Raw genomic sequence first — 23,829 nt, 5'->3', positions numbered from 1 at the left:
AGTATTTTTGCCTTTCTTACTACATTCTGAAGAATTTTCATAAGACATACAGGTCATACAGGGCTTCCACTTTTTCCAGTTGAAATAGATGGAATGGAATCGATTGTCGTTGCCAAAGTAACAGAAAACTCTTGATCCAACCAATCACTGTTAACCGTCAAAAAGGCTTCTTTCTTTCGTGATGCTTGGCTCCATCGACTGTTAAACTGTGTTAGCAATTTTTTTTAAATCAATAATTATCAAACGTAAATTGTCTTACGAAAGTTCATAACAATCTCGTAAAAATGTTTCTAGAGCCGATTAATTTTTTCCATCTTCAATGTAGGAAAGTATTAGTTCTCGTCTCCAACATTTGAAAGTACTCATTTTCAAAGGAGTTGGAAAAGTATATTCAGTAACAAAAGACTGCTTGTTTTAATAAATTTATGAAATGAATGTGTCAGAGCATTATATAGTAATGGTGCAGTGTGAATAATATTGATAAATATGATAAATGCACCCGCATCTATATTATCTTATCGCGTTGCATTGATAAGGGTATTTTTCGGGGGTAGGACATTTAATACGATTTCATTCATATCTTTAGAAACCGCAAAAAACCGCAACTGATTTTTATAAAATTTTGATAATGAATACCTGCGGTATGATATAATAAAAAATTCGAAGCTTCGGCAAGCTTCGCTAACAGTCAACACCTTTGATGAATTTGATAAAGATAGGTTAATGTCTCCATTTTTAATTACGATTTATTTTCTTTACATTACACAACAAATTTTAAAAATAACAACTATTTTTGGCATTTACGTAAGATGTGCTTTATAGAAATATAAAATAACATATAGCTTATCTAACAAAATCAATTTGAAATACGATGTCGAAAGTTCCAAAATTATACGGCACAACGAGATTAGTACGGGAAATGGCAATTAGGATGTATTTTTGTTAAATCAACATACCTATCTAACATAAAAAACCTTCAATATAATAAAGTATGACATCTAAACTATGAAATAAAATTAAATGTGTATTTCAATAAAGATATTGGTCAAAACCATTTTTGATACGCCGTTGTTCTACTATTTCCCATAGTGCGGCGCGTCGCTTCACTTTGCTTCACACTGCAACGAAATCTTTTCAATGACGTTATTTTTTATAGTCTATTTAATTACATATCGATTGTAATCTAGAATAGTGACTTATCTTAAAAACCGTAAATTCCAGGAAGATGGTTTAAAAGACTGAAACTGAGTTGTGTCTATCAGGCGCCCAAAGCCACCGACCTATGTCATTGTATTAATCAATGGAAAGTTCATTGTTTTACTCACAATAAAATTTAGTACCTACATACTAAATGCGTCAGTCTGTACGACTCATAAATATATGAAATATTTTGATTTGTGTCAGTATTCTTGAAAAATAGATATGTTTGATATTATGTATTTATAGTAATTATGTGTACTTGAACATTGTAGTATTCTTAATCGTGATTATATAAACATGGATTTTTATACAATATAAGATTTTTACGCAATGCGAATTATACATATTTTCAGTATATCAGAATGTAAGGACCCTTCCCACATGTCATGCTTTTGTGACCGGTTTTATAAAAATAATCGCCAAAATGTAGGTCGCCCGATGTTCGCGGAATACATTTAAAATGTTACCCCAAACATTCCGAGTGGTGAAATTTGGGAATGACTCGCCACAAAAATTTAACGACTTTCCCATTTTAAAACATTAATTGAACTTCAAGTACGTAGCTTACCCCTACTTTTTTTACGACCTTAACTTTATTATAGATGTATTAAATTGAATTCGGTTTTAACAAAGAAATACTCGAAGTTTAAGTCATAAGGTTCGTTAGGTAACGTAATTAGGTAGGTAATTTAGATGTTCTAAATCGGCCAGGGCCTATTTTAGATTTTGCTGAAAAACAATGTCTCAAATTTTTTAAAACAAAAATTATGCGCTGAATTACTAGAAGCAAGATCGACAACTATTGGAAATAAAATTAAACTACTCTATTATGTCAACCTACGGAAACCACGAAAGATAACCGAGTTCATTCTTCCTGTTATCATCCTCAGGATACTATTGATGCTCCCACGCAGTCGCAACATCTGTGATGTGCTTTTTTTGCGCATGATGCGTATAAATCATCTACACATGCATCCGCAAACATGCCAAAGGCGCCGCAAAAGCGAGGAAGCCTCAACAGAAATCTAAAGGATCTAATGTTGTATATTACACGGAAGGCGCTGGAAGCTTATCCACTTATACAAAAGTTCCGGCAGTAAGTTAAGAGTTATTTTTACATTAACGGAGCGCCTAGGAAACTTCTGAGCCAACTTATTACCGCGCACCGATCATGCCCTGCGCTCCCTCGCGACATCATCATCGTCTCCAAGATCTTTATTAACAAATGTGTCCTAGGTACTTCAACCGAGAGATACGTTTCAAGAGTACACCATTTAGACGAGGCGCTGGAATATTAAAGTCGCTTCTTTTCATTGTTATAATTTCAGAAATCTAAATAAAGTGCCTATTTATTTACATTTCTGGAGTTATAATTATTCAATATTATAATATAATGTTAAAATAATGTACATATCAGTCTGTTTGCGTCTTCCTTCCTTTGTTGTAGGTTCTTTGTGTTTGCCGAGATTGCACATTACAGTCTTTATTTGTGTTTGCTTTGAGATTTATCAATTGTTGAAACCGTATTTTAAATAATGTAACGTAATTACTTCAACAATTATCGCGGGATGGAATTAGGATGGAGTTAGAACGCGCTGCCAAAGTTAAAACTAAATAATAACAAAAATTAGGAATATTTTGTATTGTATAGAACCTCTTTAGCGCTCACTTCCTGTTTTAGTATTTTGCATTCTTGCTCTTGTATTTCCTAACAAGGCAGGAAAAATAGAAGGGATACGTACACTCGTCTGTTTGAACAAGTTCAGTTTTGTTTAATAAGTAAAGTTTACCTAAATAAAAATATACTATGGTGCACGTTTGGCTGTTCTCCTGCGAATAATTTTACTCAGCACGTACTGATGAAATTCGTATTCCCTTTTCAGCGCCAGGTCCCCAATAAGTTCAAGCGAAGTGCAATACCGAAGGCCGGAGAGGAGCGTGTCATGGAATGCAGGCGGAGCCAGAATACACACGCCCATGCTGGAACCGTTGGCTGATAACTCCAACCGCCGGCAGTACGGCATGGGCATTGTTGGGAAGTTCTTCCGGTGAGTGCTATAATAGATAGCTTTAATCCACGACTTTAAAAAAATTGTATGAGAAATCCGCTTGTTAAATTTTACTGTGTACTCTTCTTCTTCTTCTTCAAAAGGGTTTACTGTTCAAGTTCACTAGCCTAGGTAGATAAAAGCGGGTTGACGACCGCAATGTTGCAGCCAACTGCAGTAGGAGACAATGCTGCCATCTCCAGCACGTATAGTTTAATCGCCTCATATAACATTTTCTATCTATGTCTATAATACTTTGCCGTTGAGCACACGCAATAAATACGTTTTTATGCAAACTGCATCCAGATGTAAAAAGATTTTCTTCTGTTTTAAAATGTTGAAGCTCCATCGATACGATCGATGATTCCGCCAACGTCCTATTAAGGAAGACATGCGCTTATTACTCAGTAATTGACAAAATAGTATCCATGAAATGAAGGGACGAAATTAATGAATGGATTTGTAAAGCCTTGTAAATCGATTTTAATATTTCTTTTTAATATGTCATGTTTTACTGTTGAAAACTTTTGAACCTGTCAACTCAATGAATGTAATTATTTTGATTGAATTCATTAACATTAATCGATCGTAGTTTCATCGATAATTTATTTTGTTTGTGTCGTTAATTAATATTAGATTTCTCATTATCCTCATTGAGAATTGGGTTGATTTTTTAAATTTTGAAATAGAAAAGCCGTACCTCAGTTTATTACAATTAGGCCCAAAATACATCGTTTTCTTTATATATTTTTCACGTATTCGTCTTACTCGTAGGTTATAGAATTATATGAATTAGAATGTCTGGTCTGAAGGATATCTGGAGGATTATTAGGTAATTAAAATTTCCTTGACCACTTTTAGATTTTCATAATTAAAAATAATGCGCAAAGAAAACAAAATTATTTAATTCACTTAAGTTTGTATTCATGTCGCGTTAAAAGCTTTCTTTGCGCAACAAAAGCTGTTCTTTATCTTCTCTATCCAGGAGATGTGACCTACATTGCATTTCTTCCGAGCCCTACTTTCTACCTTTGTTAGGAAAGAAACAATGACTGACTCTAGTCTATGCTTTGTTATTAACCACAATTAGTTTAGAACTATTTTAATTAATAAATGTAATTAAAACAAATGAAACATATAATTAAGTTAAAAAACTTAACTTTGTTCAATGAAAACCAAAGAAATAAAGTTTACAATATTAGCATTGTACCGTAATTTCTTAATATTTTGTTCAATGAAAACCAAAGAAATAAAATTTACAATATTAGCATTGTACCGTAATTTCGGGTTGTGTTTCCTTAGTTTTTATTGCTTGATCTCTAAACAAGGCCGTGTTACATTACGAAAATAATCTAGCCCGCTTCGAATCAATCTTGTTGAAATTATTAAAGAGACTTCACAAATGCGCGATACAATCATAGTATTACTACAGTGTAAAGAACGTACAGTGGGACATCGCCTTTGAAGTCTCGCGAAATGCCGCTTTCGTCTAGACATTACGTCATACCGCAGTTGTCACCATGTGTTTTTTTTTAATTTAGTCTGTTGGGGTGGGTATCCTACCACGAAGTCCATATTGGGAATAATAAAAAATATTATGATGTGCTGTTTTCTCACAAGCCGTTTCATAATAATTTTTTTATAGTGTAGTTTATACAGTACATGATGAATATGTACTGTATAAACCGCATTATAAAAAATCTTATTATCAAAATTATTTGAGCTCTTGAATTGTCTGAAAATTATTAGAATTATTGTAGAGCTCTAAAAGTTTTCCTTTGGGTTGATACTTGAATTAATTAATTAAATTCTCTAAGTTTACTTACGATGCTCTGGAACCTTCTAAGGCTTTTAGTGTTACTTAGTCTCAGTTAAGAACGTGCCGTAGGTATTCATCAGTATCTATGGTATCCATTGAGGAGTTAGTTCTCCTCACTCTTACTTCAACGAACGATTAGCAGTAGTTAGTGGTTTCTTAGTGAGGTCTGTACTTGTCCTTCATTGGGTTATATGTGTAGTTAAACTTTGAAACCATCTTGAAACGTCGTACCGTAACTAGTGATGACCAGAAATGTTTTACAATGTGTATTCAGTGATTGTAATTTTTTTCTATAATACCAAGTGACGGGAAGAACGAATCGTGCGTCTGGTGGTAAACGGCACGCCTGTTCATAGCAATGGCAGTGTCACTCAGAGCCTTAAATCGCAAAGATCTGTAGTGCATTGCCACCATGCCCGTCACCCCGAGACATAAGTTGACAAGTTTCATGTGTTTGTAATTTCACCAGCACCCTTACCCTTCAAAAACGGTACACAGTAATGCTCAAGTTATCGCTTGACAGCAGAAAATAAGTAAGGTGTCAGTACTTCGCTGGACGTACTCTTTGACAAGGAGCTATACTACTACTAAAAAAATTTAAACTTTTAGTTTAATAGACTATGCCTTGTTTCTTCAACATCATTAAATCTGGAAGTTAAGTTCGAATGAATTTTTCTTAGTGTTTCGATCTTTGTATAAGAATTACAACGAACTAGTGGAGTAATATCACAAAAATAATGAAATATCATGGTAGAAAAACATCGTGATATTTAAAATTTACATTTTTTTATTATTTTGTAACAGTTTTGTAATTTTTTAAAAACATTTTTTTTTCTTAACAATCGTAATTATTTTATCACTAAAATGAGTATCGAATAACGTTTTTTTGATGTACGGACAACATCACATCAGACTACACATTTTTGTTCGAAAATCGCCTCCAGTGCAACGGAACAAAATACGTCAATGTGTAGCTTGATGTGCTGTTGACTGTACACCAATCATCAAAAAAATGTTATTCGATAACGTTATGCAAAATCATTCATACAATTACTCATTGTCTTTTGTAATGAGAAGTGTACCTGGAACATTTCAAGTTTTTATAATATTACAAGTTACTTGAAGTAGGATTCTGCCGTTCTCGTATTAACTTTTAAGCACTATTTTTATTAAAAAATATTGTACTCTTTGCACTGTGTCCAAGATATCGCATGGCCAAGGTGCCGATGCGTGCTGCTAAGTATGATCTAACCCTAAAATAATTAAATGGCAATGTAAATACATGCGCTATCAGCCCCCGTAGCATGGCTACTGTTGATAGTCGCGACGCGCGCGGTAAAATTGAAATAAGCAGGCTATTATACTGGCTATCTAAATTAGATCTCATTGAGACAGCCAATAGCGCTCATTCTAATTTTATCGCGCGTGTCGCGACTATCATGCGTAGCCATGTACGGGGGCAGATTTAGAGATCAAATAGCGCGTGTCGCGACTAACATACGTAGCCATGCTACGGGAGCAGATTTAGACATCAAATAGCGCGTGTCGCGACTATTATGCGTAGCCACGCTACGGGGGCAGATTTAGACATCAAATAGCGCGTGTCGCGACTATCATGTGTAGCCATGCTACGGGGGCAGATTTAGACATCAAATAGCGCGTGTCGCGACTACCATGCGTAGCCATGCTACGGGGGCAGATTTAGACATCAAATAGCGCGTGTCGCGACTATCATGTGTAGCCATGCTACGGGGGCTGGAGTACATATAATAGATAGGTTAAGCTCGTATTTAAGCACGTATACTAATAATGTTATATATCGTACTAAACTTACACTACACTGATATGTACATACTTAGTCTATCTGCGGATACGACTCGATTATATCTTCTGTGAAACGTCTTCATTTTCAGAGAGAATAATGAGTTGTACTGCTTGGTAACCAAGAGCAATATGGCTCTACAAAAACGGTCTACTCAATTCAAGTATACAACCTGGACATTAATTTTAGATGATACAAGCTACGAGCTACAGTCGTAGACTTCGAGGTCCGTAGCTAGTAGCAACCAATTTGTTGGCACTCGGTAGCATTTCCGCGTGTTAAGAAGAGTCGTAACCACGCTTTAACATTCGCCCGTAACGTGAGGAATTAGATGGAATCAGAATACGTAGCTTTAAGCACAGCGGCACACCAAGTGATTAATTTTATTGTTTTATGTTAAAAATTATATAATATTGGAAAGTCAAGAAAAAAATGTGAATATTACTGTAATTGGACATAAAAGTAGCAAAAATGGATTTTATTTTAATAAAGTATCAGCTTATTTGTGACTTACTATATTTCAATACAATAATTCCGTACAATTAAATTGAATTACATTGCTGTACGTACATCTCATTCATACTAGACTGAAATGCGAAAGTACACAGACTGTTTCTCACTCTAGATGTCGCACGATCGCGGATGCAACAGCAATGTCAAATTCTATGGTATATTGATTACCTGCTAACTATCTAGTTAAAGTGAAAAAATTTTTGAAAATGAACACAAAGGTTGATTTATATAATGTTGTAGTGCTTTTTAACATCTGAAAAATATATTCTTCGCTGATCACGCCGCCGTCGCCGGTCGAAATATCATCAGACGTCGCTCCGCCGACGCTTTTACGATTTGTGCACAACTAGTTAGTATATATATATTGTTTAGCTTAGGATAAAATTACTAAAGCACTATAGCTAACTTTTTAAATTTGTGTATGTGTCAGTACAAGAATGATCTTTCTAATTGAAAAGCTACTATTTTACTTATTATGTATGTTTTGGGAAATTAGTCATACTTTCTATGTACTCGTATAGCTTTTATTACTGATATCAATTTTCATATCACAAAGTTTGTTTTTACGAGTATATGTTGTGTTTTTCAAGCTAAACTTAATTTGGAAATAGTTTATCATTTCCTTCTACATTATTTAAACAATTAATTGTACAAAAATATACTAATGAAAATTAAATTAATGATCTCGACAAAATTCGTAAAAAAACACGTGTTATCGTTACAGTCTGCTTTTTACGTGTAAATGTGAATTTGCAAATACTTAGTGTGTCGCTAGATTTATGCTATGTATCACGTGTGGGTATACTAGTGACAGGTCGTTAAGGGAATGGGCGCACGTTCTTCGTGGAATACTAAGCCACCGTATTATGGAGCTCCACGCGATAATGATGCCGAATTTAGAAGCCTCAAGGAACGTTTCCGAATGTTTATTTTTGAACGTCTATTGGAATCATTAGATTCATACTTTTAAATGTAAAGGAATTCTTTATCAGAAACAAAATTTCATTCAAAGTAACAGAGCGTGATTTAGGGGTCCTATTGATGTCATTGATAACTAATATTCCGTGTAATTACATGTAATTTGACGTTTTAGCATGTTTTCGATTTAAATGAACAAATAGAAGAGATCAAAGTCACTCAATAACGTTTACAAGAACGTGTCGTTTAATAAAGTACTGTCTAATAGGCTATGGACTTTTTTTCAATGACAACTTATAAATGTTGACCTATATAAGTATGTAGCTACTTTAACATTTTAATTTCGTTGTATTTATCATGTTACAAGTACACACACGCACACATCCATACAACACACACACACACACACACACACACACACACACACACACGCACGCGCGCCGCGCGCGCGTGCGCGCACTCGGACGCTTGCACGCTCTTAACAATATTTTGAGGCTATCAGCGCAAAACTGGAGTGATCCCTTGACAGACATTTAGATAAATACACATAGAAGGTACATTTAAAATTAGTCAAATTTATTTTATATTAATTGGTAATCATATATGACCAACATATAATTAATATTTTTTATACGTGAAAATAGCATAGACATACATAAAGTAATATTATAGAAAAAAACTATATATTTGTGAATTATGTATAGTTGTGTGTTACACCATTTTTGCGCTGATAGCCTTATTGTTACTAAGCCAAAGTTTTCTTCCCTGAAATCTCGATATGGGTTACAGAAAACATTATTAACATCTAACCTGCAGAACTAACCTAATTTCAATTTGACTTCAATAGACAGTATTACGAATAAAATGAAACTCAACTTTAATAATGTATGCTTTTGATTTTCAGGAGATCTCTCCGAAAATCAGTAGCGCATCAAGAAGACGTGGTACGCCAATTAGACGAGATGACGGACTACAGGCCGTACTTCACGTGGTGGGTTAGCACAGCGCAGACATTGGTGCTTCTGCTGTCTTTGCTGTGCTACGGCTTCGGTCCCGTCGGGTTTGGAAGGCACACGCACTCGGGACAAGTGTTGGTTAAGAGTTTGAGTTTGCAACAGGTAAGCTCTTTCAATTTTGTCATGTTGATTATAAATTTAAGATTAACGCGGGTCTTCTTAGCCAAAGGCTAACTATCTGGCCGTCTTAATAGAGAGCACAGAAATATCTATGTGACATTTAGTTCGCTCGTCTCTGTTTTTCTTTTAAGTCAACGTATGCGCTGGTGATAGCTTCGACCAACGGTCTGAGAAACCAATTTAATTAAATATTGGCGCCGCCACGTTGGGTGCCAATATTTATAGAGCGTTTGCATACTACGTCCGATTTGTATCAGGGGGTCTACTCTCGATCTCCGTCCGACATCTGTCCGAAACAATTACTGCCAAATAAGCAATACTTGACCAAACGAAAAGACGCGTGATGCGAATGAAGCTTCATTCTTGATACTTGTCTTTTAATTTTGTCGAATATTACTTATTTGACAGTAATTATTTCGGACGGATATGGACGGAGATCGAGAGTAGACCCCCAGTTCCGAATACGAGAAATGATGGTCCGAAATGTCACAGGGATCATTTTATTTGTAGGTGTACAAGCAATATCCGGATTTTCTTGGATTTGAATCGCACTAGGTGCATAATCGACATCCGAAGTTGGGCCGAGTTTTCTAGATTTGTAGAGTCTCGGAACGAATACGAATCGGATTCAGTGCGCGAATGTGTTTAGCCAAAGACTAAGTGGCCATCTTAATAGAGAGAACGTAAATGTTTATGTGACATTTAGCTCGATCATCTGTAACCGTCTTATACACCCATCCTGTTTTATACAACCCTCTCGATTTCGGTGTTGGTTTCGACGTCGCTTTCAACATTTGTAATACAAACTTCAAATTTGATGTCGCGTTCTGTAGCCATCTGTGCAAATTTGATCTATAAAGCCCTATTTTGGTACCACGCTATGTACGTCATTATTATTCTTATCCCTAAAAGACCACGATGCGTTAAATTCGCATTATGTTCTTAATTCTAACTTTATTGCAACTAACATAGCTTAATGACGCAAAGCTTTTAGACAAAACACGTTAACCCAGATTTAGCATCTAAACGCCAGACAATGTATATATAATATTTGTCTACCCGAGGGAATTATTATCCAGTCGAGCTCTTTGTCTGTGCGCATAAATATAGCTCTTTTAATTTTAGCAGTATTAATTTGATATTTCGTCACGGAGATAAAAGATTCCTTTTTATATTTTTAATCACGCGTCTATCTGCGATTGTAGGACTTTTCTTGGAGCGTGATATCTGTTATTAACTTTATGAGTGGATATTCTCCTCCTTAATGTAAGTAGTTATTTAGTTTCTTTTTGCTACTTTTCACCTATTTACATGTCCCATTGCTGAGGAATGGTCTTCTCAGGCTACTACTACCAAAGCCACTACTACTACAAAGTGAACCCAGTGTCAGCCGAGGGTCTAGGCAAAGCGGATTGGGGCCTTCACAGGTTTTCCGAAGGTTTTGAACCTTTTTCGTCGTTCAGGTTTCATCATGATATTTTTCTTCATCGAAATTGGCGAGAAATTGTAATGGTACGAGGGAATAAATCACTTCGAATTTCTCATCAAATAAAACAAAACATACTGTACTGTACATAACATTACTTATAAAATAAAACTACTGACAGCAAATTTATACAGTTAAAATCGAACATTGTTCACGGATTGGCTTTAAAGCTTTGCAAATTAAGGAAGCGTCCCAGTGAAACCACACGCTCCACCCGGAATAATTACATAGAACCCTTTCCGGTCATCGGTCTCGAAAAGACGGCAAAAGGGAGCCAAGAGGCGGTAAAAAGCAGACAAAAGACTCAGTACAAAGCCTAGATGTGACCTACATTAGATGGCGCGCAGTTAATACTTTTACTTTGCCGCTCCTAGAACAATGGAGACCTTAGCATCTACGGCTTTGCGTCATTTAATTGGCACATTTGTTTTTATTTTTATTGCCACACAAATACTGTGATGAACAGCTGGAATTTTTCTGAAACCGATTTTGGCAGAATTTTAAAAGAACCACACGAACTGCTATTAATATTCTAGCCAAATTATATGTACAATAATTGTTAGCAAAGAAAAACATAATTATAATTTAAAAAAAAAAAAAAAGAAAAAGGGGTTTCATCTTAGACTGTTACCACAATTTCAATATTTTCCCCGAAATTCTTTTTAGCTAATATCAATCTTGAAGTCATGTCTATGATGAATTTTGTTCACTAAGGGCGCGTTCCCATTAAATCGTGACAACAGATAATCGCGCAGTTTAAAGTGTTGTGGTTTGCATATTTAAATTAAATTATATATAAATATTATATATTTAAATTAATTCACATATAGTACAACACGATTAACTATCGTTCACGACCTTCTTTAACAATACGACGCCAGATTGTCCTGACAATGGGAAGAGCCAGAAAGACAGTCGTTGAACAATAAACAAAACGTCATGATGAAAGTGTGACGACAGTTAATTGCAGCTTCAAACGCTTTTTTTTTTGTTTCTTTTTAAATAGCCCCGCACTAGGGAAACCCTGTATCGCAGGTACCATGTACACACACATAGACAACCACAAATTACACCCAAACTCATGAGAGAAATAAATGTACGTTGGCAATTGGCAATTGTGGTCATGATTTAGTGGGAACAGCTAGACACAACAGTCGTTCAACGATAAAATAAACGTCCATGACACAGTCACGACAGATAGTCGTGATATGGGAACAGGCTAGACGCGGCAGACGTCCAACAGTAAATAAAACGTTATGCTATCCGCTCACGCGATGCGCTCATCCTACCGCAAAATGGCGGCTCTTTGGTTTCGCAAATTAGAAAAGGATTCAGTTTAAATACAAGTTTTTATAAATAAAAATTATTATTCTGCATTGCTAAATAAATACCCTCCGTACTACAACAAAAACATCTCAAATATAATGCAGTAATACACCGCAAATCCTGCACTTAAAAAGCACTAATGAAATTTTTGGTGTACTTTGGTAAATATGATAATATTCCGTTTGAGTGGTTCTAACGTTTACCATAAAATTACTCCTTAAAGTATAGTTTATAAACATTTATATTCAGGGTAAACTTAAAAAACGCTACTTACGGTATGTTTTCAATAAATAAACACCGAAATCACCAGCCCAAACAATAACACACACGATTGTCGTGACGTATTTTTGAAGTTGTTTGTTTTTTTAAAATGACAGATCCAGGCATTAAAAACTTTATGGTTTGCTAGAGTAGTTACCGAAATAGCAATTAATATTAGTTCTTTTACCTGTTATAACTTCGATATCCGATAAATCGGTATAAAATCATCACCGGCACCTCTAGGTGTGGTATGCGTCTACGGCTGCATGTATCGCGTGAGCGGATACAATGGGAACGCGCCCTAACTACTGATTTGAAACCAACTTAAAGATTACCAGTAATTAACTATTATTTATAAAACTGAGTCATCTTTAATTTTTTGATTTGAAGGGAGTGATTCTGAACATTTCTAATTCGAGTAGTAATTATCCAAGTTCAGAATCTAAAATTGACGCTGGATGAGATTTGTAGTAAATTAATATAAAATAAAATATTACGATTGTGTTTCTTTTCATCCAATATTACTTACTATCTAGCAGTGAGTATTAATCAAAAGTTTATTCATAAATGTTACGTATTAATAGAGACTTTGCAAACTTTATAATAAGTAAGTATTACTTCTACATAACCCAATTACCTATGTACCCACTTAAATTGCAGCAGGCCGCGAGCAGAACTAATCTAAATAAGGAGCATTGGCAAAAAATTATCTTCCTACGCCATCATTGGTAGCTTACAACGATATTAATGTACTAGCTTATTTAGCAACGTTTGTTATTAAATATTCTATATCGAATTTGGCTGGAGTACAGTTGTGTTATTATACATTTTCGTTATGTAGTCTAAAAACATTTTTAAACTATCAATTTTCAGGTGGAATGGGAGGAGCCGGCATCATTCTGGCTAGGTCCTCGTGCAGCGGACCTCATACATTTAGGAGCAAAATTCGCGCCCTGTATGAGAAGGGACGCTAGGATAGCAAGAGCCATTGCGGCGTCTGCGAGAAGGGAGAGAGACACCGCGTGTTGCATACGGAACGATGACTCGGGCTGTGTGCAGTCCTCCAAGGCTGATTGTTCGGTGAGTGGTACTTTTCTAAATTAATTTAACAACCGACATTCCAGAGCATTTTAGAGCTGTGTGTGAAATATCTGATTCAGGAAAGTATTGTCACCTTACCTGTTTCTGCTTTGAATGGTAAGGATGCCGGTGAAATTACAGGCACATGGACTTTTCAACTTTTTGTCTCAGGGTGATGGGTGCAATAGCAGTGCCTCTCACATATTTGCGATTTATAGCTTTTCGTGGTACTGCTACTGTTGTGGATAGACTCGTCCCTTATCACCAAGCCCACGACTTATTCGCTCCATTAATTGATATCACAAAAAAAAAACAACAAAACGTTCGTTGTTCACTTGATGACAAGTTAAAGTAGTGCTCGTCGTTTTGGAAATATTTCTGCATAAATATGACGTAAAAATCTGTGGCGTGGTTCAAGAAGTGGCTAAGTCCATATTACTTACGCACTGCTGGTAACAAGCTTCAGATTTTTTTACGACATATATTTGAAATGCAAGGGTAGATTTTTGTTTTACTGCATTCATTGGCTAGATATAAAACGTTTTTAGTTTACGTACGCGTCAATTTTAACTACGTTATTATAGTATGTTGTATTATTTAATTACTCATTAAAATATATTTCTGTGCACGCTTGCTAACAGATAAGAGGATTAGTATCAAAAGTAAGTATTTCACAACAATAACTATTCTTACATCCGAGCAGGTGTATGCTTTTTTACATGCGTTCGGAAATCCGAAGATTGCCGAAAATACGTACTTCGAATTCTTTCTCCTATGTCTGTATTCATTCCGTCACTTCTGTTTTCAGAATACAATATCAACGTGGAAGAAATGGTCTTCGGGTGAGTCAGGACCTGGAGGTCGGATATCAGGGTCAGTTTGCGGATTAGATCCCAAGTAAGTAACTGATACATTCTGCTAAATACATACAATACGCGGCCTTGTACAACAGTGGTTAGTTTAGCATGGTTTGGATGATTTATTGGTTGTGCTACCCCTCGACACCTTACAGTTCTAATTGCCGTTGTGGTAAGTCCATAGTTTGGAGCATCGCCTGCGTTCGCAATTAAAAAGCATACATTAAAGCGGTCAAGGTCCAAGGTGTACAGTCATTGTCATTAAAAAAATACATTTCAGATTCTGTGAAGCGCCACGTTCAATAGCACCCCACGAATGGCCAGACGACATCACAAAATGGCCAATCTGCCGCAAGTCAGTTTTAGATGGGTCAGCGGCAGCGGGCCGGGCTGGTCACGCGGCTGAGCACATGGCCTGTGAGGTCATCGGCCATCCGTGTTGTATAGGGGTCCACGGACAGTGTGTGATTACCACTAGGGAGCATTGTGACTTCGTCAAGGGTTACTTTCATGAAGAGGCGTCGTTGTGTTCACAAGTAAGTTCTTTTTAACGAGTCTATACTTAACATTGTACACTATGTACTTTTTGTATCGTTTTTAGCCACCCTTTGTCACTATGTTCTACGAGTATAACGACCAAATAAAAAATTTAATTTTCTTTAAATAGTATGGAATACTACTCGCCAAAACGTTAAGTTTGTTAATTAATCCCTTGTTTTACTAAATTAATCCACTGTTGGGTAGATTAGAGATAGATTGATTTCATTTTAGAGGGTACCTACATAGGGGTTGCTTACATTTATGATCAAAATTGAAAAGTTGTTTCACATGCCAAGTTTAAAATAAAACCTGAAATTTTGCCTCGTAAATGTTTGTTTTCTAGAGAAACAAATTGTCGGAATCGTCTGTTTAAATATTTGGGTCATTGGGTCACGGAGGATCTCAATGACTATTGTGACATAGAGGGAGCGTAGGTCGCTGGCTGTTCGGTGTAATATGTTGGCTCGCAGATTTGCACGTTGTACTAAACAGGTAAAAATTACAATATTTAAAGCTTACTGTCAAGTATTGTACACGTGCAGTCTGTGAGTCGCGTATTCGAGGCGGACATTCAGTGACCTGCGTGTTCAATATAATAACGCATTTAGGGTGCTGATGGGGCTACCGTGGAGGTGTAGTGCTTCGGGGATGTTCGCCGAGACTCAGATGGATGGTTTCATGGCCATCGTGAGGAAAAGGTGTGCATTTGCCCTTAGGCGCCTCCGCGAGGGATCCAAAAGCATCTTGTGCACGTTCACAGATCGGTGGGACTCGTCACTTATGCGTAGATGGATTGAGCTCCACACAGTTGTATTGTCCTTTTAAATTATATACAATTAATTAATACTAATACAAGTTATTTTGTTTATAACACTATACGGATTTTTATCTGAAATAAATATATTTGAATTGAATTGAAAATATGTACTTTTGAAAGACTGTTCGATGAGAAACTTGTTTGTGTTCATAATAGGAAAGTTTTATTTCCCGTTTTCAGGTGTCGTGTCTCGACGACGTTTGCGGTATGTTGCCGTTTATGAGAAGACGTCGTCCAGACCAACTGTACAGAGCATGGACGTCGCTTTTTGTACACGCTGGTCTACTGCACCTAGCTGCAACTCTTGCGCTGCAGTGGCTCTTCATGAGGGATCTAGAAAAAATGGCTGGACCTGTTAGAATAGCTATCGTATACTTGGGCAGTGGTGTTGCAGGAAATATGGCATCCGCTATATTTGAACCTTATAGAGCTGAGGTAAGATTCTATTTGCCGGTTAGGAAGTGGTTTGACCAACATATGTAACGGATCGTCATGTTGTTACCATGGCAGTACAGCAGTTCAAAACTTGATTCTGATTGTTTCCGTTTTAGGTGGGACCCGCCGGAGCACACTTTGGACTCTTGGCGTGTTTGATAGTGGAAGTGATCGGCGCGTGGCCACTCCTCAGACATCCTAAGCGGGCGCTGCTCAAACTCATTGGGATCGCGATCGCTTTGTTCCTCCTCGGCCTTTTGCCGTGGATCGATAATTTCGCGCACGTGTTCGGTTTTGTTTTCGGATTCCTGTTGTCCTACTCGTTACTGCCATTTGTAACGTTTGGGCCGTACGACAGACGGAGAAAGATAGTGCTGGTTTGGGTGTGTCTAGTGTCGGCGGGAGGTATGTTGTGTGCGCTAGTGGCGTTGTTCTATGCGGCGCCGGCGTATGAGTGCACGGCGTGCGCGTACTTTACGTGCCTGCCATTCGCGCCAGATATGTGCGCGTCCCAGGACGTGCGCGTGAGGCAGCTGGACGGGGTATGACGGCGCGCGGCCCGGGCGCCCCCGCCGCCGCCGCCGCCCTCCTGCCCCGCGCTCCCCGCGTGTTCCGCGCACTACCCAACTCCACTCCCGCCACGGCGCGTCGCGAGCGCCTGAACCGAGACAGCAGCATAGGAAGTAAAATTTGCCTTAACTCTGGAATTATTCATAGAGCAATATATCCTTGACTGCCAGGACACTTAGCCTTTATTAAACTCAATTCTGAGGAACGATTGTGGTGTGATCGATTCAATGTTTCGAATTTATTTGTATGTGAGAATTCTTTTTTGTAATGATATGAATGATAGAGATTTGATTTTACTTCCTAGCTTTCGGGTCCATTGCAGTATTAACTCGCCATTTGCCCTCTGTCGTGCTCAAACGGTAACATGATACCTTGTGATTTCGTGTTGATGAGAGGCGTGTTCTAGTTTTTTACTAAGTAAGCGATTAAGCATATAATCGTCGGACTAGACTTATGAAAATATACACGACTTTTATTTAAATATAGACACCTATTGCATATAAGGTTTGTTGGTGTATTGTTTTGTAATTATTCGCGATTTTCCCCCAAAATGTCTAATATTCGAGAGTTAAGTTTATTTGTTACCAATAATGGGGATATTGGTACAAGTTAACTGAACTCTAAACTTAATTGTGATAATAATATCCAGCCGCGGGTAAAAAAACGGACGCGACATGCATTTAATTGTACATAACTGTATTATATATATACATAAGATACTTTTAAGTAAGCTGTATTTACGTATGACTATGTTCTGTCTGCATTTTACGAGAATAACGTTTTGCCACAATATTTATATAATTTTATTTTTTAATAAATGAATAACTAGAAAACTGTACATTGTTAAAAATTTGAAAAGATAGAGTTTGATAAAGACATTCAAAATCTCTGTAGTAACGAAATTATTGTTTACTTATTTTCTTACCTTTTGTAAATATTAGGTTTTGGAATATACTATAAAAAATGGTTTACAATTTGTGGCATACAACGTGTTCCCGTAAACAGTGTCAAAATATACATAATTTAGTATATTACTAAATATGTAAATAGTATGTTATTTAACTTTTGATATTTTCATCTATTATGTTCACTGCATATAACGAATTCTTATCTCTAAGTATCACATAAAATGAATTTTAATTTTGTCAATTTATATAGGTATTACGATGAAGTCTGCGTAGAGTAACCTGTTATTTTATAAAATATGCTAGTAATATTTATAACCATTTATCGTTAGGGATATAATTTATTTTATTAACAAATGCAAGCTAAGGCGATGATTGAAAAAAAATTGTAAAATTCACGATGTTTTTCTTCGACAAATTTACTTCATAATTCTTTGTAGCAGGGACCGAAAGAGAGATCGTGCAAAATTGAACACAAATGGCATAATTTTAAATTAGAACTTACAATGCACCAGTAAATGGTTTCAATATCGGTATTAAAAAAAAATCCATTGTAAATTTCATCATGTTCAATTTCGCGCGCTCTGAAACACCTTTTGTAGATCTACTTTTATTTACATTATGCGATACATAATTATTTATTCCATTTAAATTACGCTAGCTAACTTTGAAAATGTGCATGCAGCTAAAATACACAAATACACGTCATATTTCTTAATACAGAGGATGTACAATCACAATTTATTTGTAATCCAGAATATACTAAAGATACATGGTGTTATTTTGCCATTCGTAAAGAAAATGTAAGAAATATTTGATTTTGACAACATTCAACAGACTTAATTTTATCGCAAGATGATACAATATACGATAAAATATTCAATTAAATTGTTTATTGCTTTTAGTGCTATTGTAGCGTTGGTTTGAGTGTTCACCATGTTAAGTTTCTTTAATTATACACTTTTGCGAACTATTGCATTGGAAATGAGAATTTTGAAAAGTATGACAGGAGTGACCATAGATGATACACTAGACTTGAGGAGTGACTATGGAAAAAATGGGGAACAGTGTGATAAGAGAGTGTTTCGGCGTAGAAGACATGTATTGGTAAATGTAGAAAAAATGCTGTGCTTGATGCTAAGTGGTTCGGACATATTGAGAGGATGAATGAAGATAATGAAACAGATTTGTAAGGCGAGTGTGAATACAATAATAATAATAATACAAAAACAAGGAAAATTTTACCCACTATACGATTGTTCGAACAAACACGAAAAATGCGAGTAAAAACTTGTACTGCCTTAATTAATCGACACAAAGATGAAGAAATGATTTACACTTTAAATTTTAGGAATGATTTATAACGCAAAGTGGATTCTATATTTATTTATTTTATTTATTCACAATATAAGTTTACAGCGGAAGCCAAAACATTATATACTAGTCAAAATGTAGTAAATTACGTAGGTACCCCTGCTTTGGATTTTTTTAAATCGACTGAGGAACAAAATAGCATATTACGAGAATTCGTTTGAACTGTCATGGAATATGTCGGCACGTGGCTGTTGTGTAAGTAATTGGTTGAGCAAAGAAGTCACTTGAACAGTAGACGCATGTTCGCCACTGTAGGTGCGCGAGGGAAACGTCGCGAATAAGGGATGCACGCGCCTCTGCAGCAGAGCACCGCCGCCGCGCAAATATCGGTCCAGAACAAACAGGCCCACATGAGACACTACTGTCATGGTGTCTACCCCACCATTCAAAACAACATGAATGCGTTTAGAGCATTCGTTTACGTCTCAGTATTAAGCTGGCCAATCCAATAATTCAGTACACTAACATAGAGCGGAAATATTGCGGATAAACGTTGTACATCTTTTTGTAGGCAAATCTCGCAAAGTTTTTCTGCACCTTTTTTATTATGTCACTATATAAGGTTTCGTGACGCGAGGTTTCGGTTTGATATAAGGGTCCCACGCCACCGCTCCGAATTATAATATGCTGCGAACGTATGCGTTGTAAAGCATTAATGCTACCTTGGAGTCGATTTGCCAATTGCTGTAATATTATCTTTGAAAGGAAACCGCGAATTCAAAGTCAAACCGAGATCCTCAGATCAACTCCATTCTACCAATAATACTATCGCCTATGCTATAAGTAGCTGCCTGAATTGGTATTATTGCGAATGTAATGACTTTGCACTTGAATAAATTAAACTGAATTCGAGTTGTCCGTGCCCACACCTCTACTGTAGTAATGTAGTTTTGCAACCGAATGCTATTCTGAGGTCTTTCTACATCGATGTAAAGCTTAACATCATCTTCAAATAATAGTAGGCATTTTGAGTACTGAAGACCTAAGGTGCTCGCCTGACTAACTCCTGATAGAGTAGGTACAATAGTCGAGAGACAGACGGGTATTTGAATATATTGACAGTTACTGTTATTAAAATAAAATTAAATGAGCGTGTATGAATGCATTGATGCGTGTTGATGAGGTGAAAGATGTGTGTTAGGATCGCAGCAAGTGAATGGCCTTGGTCCCTGCCTACCCGGATAGGAAAAAGGCAGAAAATACATGTGTGTAGATAAGTTTGATTGAAATTTTATGGCGAGTGAATAGGTGTGGATTCTGCATCGTCGACCGTCACTTCGTCAAAAAAATTAAGTACAATTGACAAAATGGTTATTTTTTTCTATCTAGACTTCTTTTGAAATAACTATTCGGCTTCTTTTAATTTATCGTTATTCTACATACTCGTATAACGAAACATTCGAACACGTTAGTTGTATGGCCACTGCCATCTATCATACAAAAGAAAAACTTGTTGACGTTGTCAAAAAAATCGATCAATGCATTTTTTTTACTACTTTATTTTACTAATTACTCTTAAAAAGTATTTGTGTCCGACTGTGAAAAGTTAATGGGCGGATTTAATTGCACAGGCGGAAGCATTAATATACGCGTAGTGAAATTTAAGTTTGATTTTCGTATGTAATATACTTTGGTATTTATTTATTTATTTTATTTTACACAAATATAATAGTTTATTTTTAACTGGCAAAACAAGTTAAGTATGTATATTATAGAGCTTTAACGACGATTATTTGATTGTAGATTAGCTGTGTTTACATATTAATGCAAGTGACTGTACGGTATAATTGTTAAGCCGTACTTCACTCATCTCTGTATGTACAGTCGATGCTCTAAGATACCTGACTTCTAAAAACCGTCTTTTTGGTTTTGAGTAGATCAATGGGGAGAAAGTTGTTAAACAAATTTAACCTTTAACTTGGTAGCCGTAAACGCATTTTGGTATGATTTCCTTGTTGCATAAATAATGAATGATGATTTGAAGAAACGTTTTAAGCCAATTTGATCTTTAATTACTTTACATAAGTACAAATTTCAACCAAAAATCTTGATTTTACATTTTATTGTTGAATGCGTAAGAAGACTCTCAGAACCAAAGTTTGGCTAGAGCCATAGTCCCTAAAGTGGTCTAGGTGGACCCCCAGGGGTCCACGTGTTCCAGGGGGACCCCCAGTGGTCCACGGGAGACTCGACGGGGGTCTACGTTGGCGTGACAAAAAAATAGGGGTTCACAGTTCGTAAGCGAGGGTCCACGAAGATTTATCTGCTTTCGATAGTGAAGAACTAAAATGTTGGTTTGACTTCACCTATCAATGCAGGCAGATAATATTTAAAGAAGTCCAGCGACTGTTACTTGTAAAAACTTGCATATTCCATATTCAGTACAACGTGCCTTTACTTTTTTGACATCCACTCACAGCACAATCAATTAAATTCTCACTTTTTTTTTCGAAAACCATTAATTTGTGGTTGGAACTTAAGTGAATGTATAATTCTTTTTGAGAAATAAAATTCTTTAACCACAATTCTTTAACCACAACTCTGCAATTTGCGTTGCAAATTTCCATAGTTAGATCTAATGTTCACATTTTTTGTCGAGTTTTGGGAATATGGTAGAAAAGTAGCTGCAGGGGTCCACCGGAACCAGCTAAATTTTTAAAGTGGTCTATGAGAAAAAAGCCTGGGAACCTCTGGGCTAGAGGATCAGGTATGTTAGAGCTTCCACTGTACACATAAGACAATACAAAAAAATAACACGAGAAAATTAATTTACGAGCCCTCTTTTAAAATGTGACGACTTCCTAGCTATTTTTGAATAGTTTCACTATTCTTATTTGAACTTATTATGTACATATTTTTTGTTTTAATATCATTTTACGTTGTGGCTCAAACAAAAACTTATAAATTTTCAATTCAATTAAAGAAATCTTTAACTTTTCATTAGTAGGCGTATAATTATTAAAATGATGTTAATGAAATTATTCGCAAACTTTGAGGACAGTATCCTAGTTATCAATACAGGGTGTTATAAAAAAGTTGAAATTTCATAGAGTGACTCTGCCCATGATACTGAACAATGTTCCCTTTGAAACACAAACGTATATTGCGATTTTTCTTATTTTTTCTGTACGAAATACAATTGCTGATTTGAGCTGATTGGACAATTTATATCGAAAATTTGAAAATAATTCGCGAATTGCAAATGGGATGTTGTGGAAACGTTCGATGTTACAGGGTTCAGTCATCCTGTGAAATTTTTTGCCACAAATTAAAGAAGTGTAAACGATTTCTAGTCAAATTTTCATGCAAATTATGTAAACTTCAGACGCCGCAAGGTGGATTACATTGATTCAAAATGCATTATTGTTACACTATTATAACCTGTATATCATAAATATGAACGTAAATACAAAATTCAGTTCAACAGTGATTGTTTTTCGAAAAATTTGTATCAAAAATGTTGTTCATATAAATTGGACATATTTTGTCCCATAATTCTGCTTAAATTTTAATTAACTGGTAAAATATTGAAGTATCGGAAAAGTGAAGCGCTAAAATTGTATTCTTATTGAGTTTTCACTTTCAGTGACATTTTCAAAGTGCCCTTGTGGCCGGCGGCCCGGCGGACTGTATATCTAAATGTAGGACAAACTACATACTGTACATTGTGAACATACAACTAATTAATATATTTATTAATGTAAGAAATGGTAAAGTAATCTTATTGTAAACTAGTACTAATCGAACAAGAAACCTTATTATCATAATATCGATGTGTTTTATTTTTCTTCATTTGTAGTACCAGCAACATTTTGGTAGCAGTAGAGTTCCTTGTGAAAGAATTCGTTCAGGGAAGTATTGCCACCTTACCTAACATTTCTGCCACAAAGCAGTAATGTAAGTACATCGAATTTGTCAACTTATGTCTCAGGGTGATGTCTCTCAAATCTTTGTGATTGAGTGCTACTGAACTGTTATGGACACGCGTGTCGCTTACCACCGGGCGCATGACTTGCTAGTCTCATTACTTGGTATAAAAAAAAAAGAAACATAATCAAAGAAACAGTATCAAATTAAACAGTCTTGGTAGTAAATTACATCAAAACACATATGTCAATGGCTTAACACACGAACACAATTTAGAGACCTTTTGATAGTTTTTTTTCTAATTTGATAGGATTTGCAATATTTATTTTATTGACTATCATGATGTTCATATGTTTTTTGTGAAAATACTTCACTATCTTGTTGTTATTGATACAAAGGTCGAGCAAACACAAAGAGAAATTCCTTCGATCCAGCTGGACTCGAACCAACGACCTCGCCATACCGGGGCCATCGCTTACGTATCCCATCCAACCCACGAATCAGTACACCTTATGAATTTCTCTATGTGCTTGTTGCAGGTCTTTGCTTTTGGCTTTACCAGCTATTTTGCCGTAACGCTACCTGTGAGAAATCTATATAAGTTTTTCTTCACTCAACCAGATACCTTTAGGGCGCATTTATTCGATACGAATTTCATTCACCCCGCGCGGTCACCGCGTTGCTACCGCGCAGCGATCGTGCGAATCTAACTGTTATGGCAAAATACGCTGTATATATTTATTTTTACGCCTTTACGTTTTAACTTAAATGAGCGTCTCTGGAGCGGAGGTTGGCGGCTAGAATTTGGTCTACGCGGAGGTCGCCCGGCGACCGCGCGGTTGTATTATTCAGAGA

General features: G+C 36.2%; 1 protein-coding gene across 1 annotated transcript in view; it reads left to right on the top strand.

Moving 5' to 3' along the window:
• LOC113228476 (inactive rhomboid protein 1) overlaps positions 1-17,611 on the top strand; it is a 262,975-nt gene extending 245,364 nt beyond the window's left edge. The window contains exons 5-12 of the mRNA XM_026461798.1: positions 3,084-3,248; positions 9,225-9,438; positions 13,403-13,609; positions 14,251-14,271; positions 14,418-14,506; positions 14,747-15,002; positions 16,004-16,258; positions 16,375-17,611. Coding sequence (XP_026317583.1) covers positions 3,084-3,248; positions 9,225-9,438; positions 13,403-13,609; positions 14,251-14,271; positions 14,418-14,506; positions 14,747-15,002; positions 16,004-16,258; positions 16,375-16,806 — 1,639 coding nt within the window. The 3' untranslated portion in view covers positions 16,807-17,611. The remainder of the gene's footprint in view (positions 1-3,083; positions 3,249-9,224; positions 9,439-13,402; positions 13,610-14,250; positions 14,272-14,417; positions 14,507-14,746; positions 15,003-16,003; positions 16,259-16,374) is intronic.
• Positions 17,612-23,829: the final 6,218 nt, after the last annotated feature.

The sequence above is a fragment of the Hyposmocoma kahamanoa genome, unplaced genomic scaffold (assembly GCF_003589595.1).
Source record: "Hyposmocoma kahamanoa isolate Upper Pololo Valley unplaced genomic scaffold, ASM358959v1 232, whole genome shotgun sequence".
NCBI lineage: Eukaryota > Metazoa > Arthropoda > Insecta > Lepidoptera > Cosmopterigidae > Hyposmocoma > Hyposmocoma kahamanoa.
Note: the sequence above shows the minus strand (reverse complement) of the source record. Positions and strands in the feature narration are given on the sequence as shown.